The following is a 1,407-nucleotide window of genomic DNA, read 5'->3' as shown; positions in this document are numbered from 1 at the left end:
ACCTCTGAAACATTCATCAAGAACAAGCACAAGCACAAGCAGCTAAAGCAATCTCAGTGGTTTCAAAACACACACACACCCACACACATCGATCGAGGTAGTTAGAGATGGCCGGAGGAGATGACCTGAAGCTGCTCGGCGCATGGCCAAGCCCGTTTGTTACCAGGGTGAAGCTGGCGCTCGCCCTGAAGGGCCTGAGCTACGAGGACGTGGAGGAGAACCTGTACAACAAGAGCGAGCTTCTTCTCAAGTCCAACCCAGTGCACAAGAAGATACCCGTGCTCATCCACAACGGCGCCCCGGTCTGCGAGTCCATGATCATCGTGCAGTACATCGACGACGTGTTCGCCAGCACCGGCCCGTCGCTTCTGCCCGCGGACCCCTACGAGCGCGCCATTGCTCGCTTCTGGATGGCCCACGTTGACGACAAGGTTTAAATTATACTCAATTGGTTGAACTACTAGTCTCCGTTCCTTTACTTTTAGATATCCGACGAGCATCTTTGACCATTATTTTTCTTCGTGTTTCAGCTGGTAGCCCCATGGAGGCAGTGGTTGAGGGGCAAGACAGAGGAGGAGAAATCCGAGGGAAAGAAGCAGGCGTTCGCGGCGGTGGAGGTCCTGGAAGGGGCCCTGAGGGAGTGCTTCAAGGGAGGGGGCTTCTTCGGCGGGGACGGCGTCGGGCTCGTCGATGTTGCGCTGGGAGGCGTGCTGTCGTGGATGAAGGTGACCGAGGCGCTGTCCGGTGACAAGATCTTCGACGCTGCCAAGACTCCGCTCCTGGCCGCATGGGTGGAGCGCTTCATCGAGCTCGACGCGGCCAAGGCCGCCCTGCCGGACGTGGGCAGGCTGCTTGAGTTCGCCAAGGCACGAGAGGCTGCAGCGTCTAAGTGAGCCAGCACACATCCAGAATAATTTTAAAAAAATGTTATTTTCAAATGTTGTTTGTTCGGCTAGTTGATGTAATAATGTACTCCCTTCGTTTCTAAATATTTGTCATTCTAAAATTTTAAATGGTTACCACATACGGATGTATATAGACATATTTTAGAGTGTAGATACACTCATTTGCTTCGAATGTAGTCACTTGTTGAAACATCTAGAAAAACAAATATTTAAGAACAGAGGAAGTAGCAGTAACTGATGTCGTCCATTTATTCGGTGTTGATTTTGTCCTTGAGATTTGAATATTTTGATTTTGTGTGGAGTTAGCAAATTCGATAATGCGTGCTTGTATTAGTTGAGGTTCTCTTTCTGATTCAAGAGATGAGTTCAACGAATATCCAATTCGGCTCCTGAGCTCATCTACACTTCGCGAACAGTAAATAAAAAAAAAACTAAAAAAATTCAAAACATATCAATTATTTTTGGTGAAAGATACTTGAGTGCGTGATGTCCATGCCAACTT

The 1,407-nt window shown here is 48.7% G+C and overlaps 1 protein-coding gene across 1 annotated transcript; it reads left to right on the top strand.

Moving 5' to 3' along the window:
- On the top strand, positions 1 to 1,123 carry LOC125514187 (putative glutathione S-transferase GSTU6). Its single transcript, XM_048679468.2, has 2 exons — positions 1 to 431; positions 531 to 1,123. The coding sequence occupies exons 1-2, from the start codon at positions 108 to 110 to the stop codon at positions 891 to 893; spliced, it is 687 nt and encodes a 228-aa protein (XP_048535425.1). The 5' UTR covers positions 1 to 107; the 3' UTR covers positions 894 to 1,123.
- Positions 1,124 to 1,407: the final 284 nt, after the last annotated feature.

This window comes from Triticum urartu, chromosome 6A, assembly GCF_056163025.1.
Source record: "Triticum urartu cultivar PI428250 chromosome 6A, HENAU_Tu73, whole genome shotgun sequence".
In the NCBI taxonomy this organism is placed as follows: Eukaryota; Viridiplantae; Streptophyta; class Magnoliopsida; order Poales; family Poaceae; genus Triticum; species Triticum urartu.
This window is presented reverse-complemented; position numbering and strand designations above follow the sequence as displayed.

Bases quoted from the DNA above. Each gene is read 5' to 3' on its own strand.
- LOC125514187 (XM_048679468.2), top strand. From the start codon at position 108: ATGGCCGGAGGAGATGACCTGAAGCTGCTCGGCGCATGGCCAAGCCCG. The intron at 432-530 runs GTTTAAATTATA...TTCGTGTTTCAG, and splicing joins TGGCCCACGTTGACGACAAG to CTGGTAGCCCCATGGAGGCA.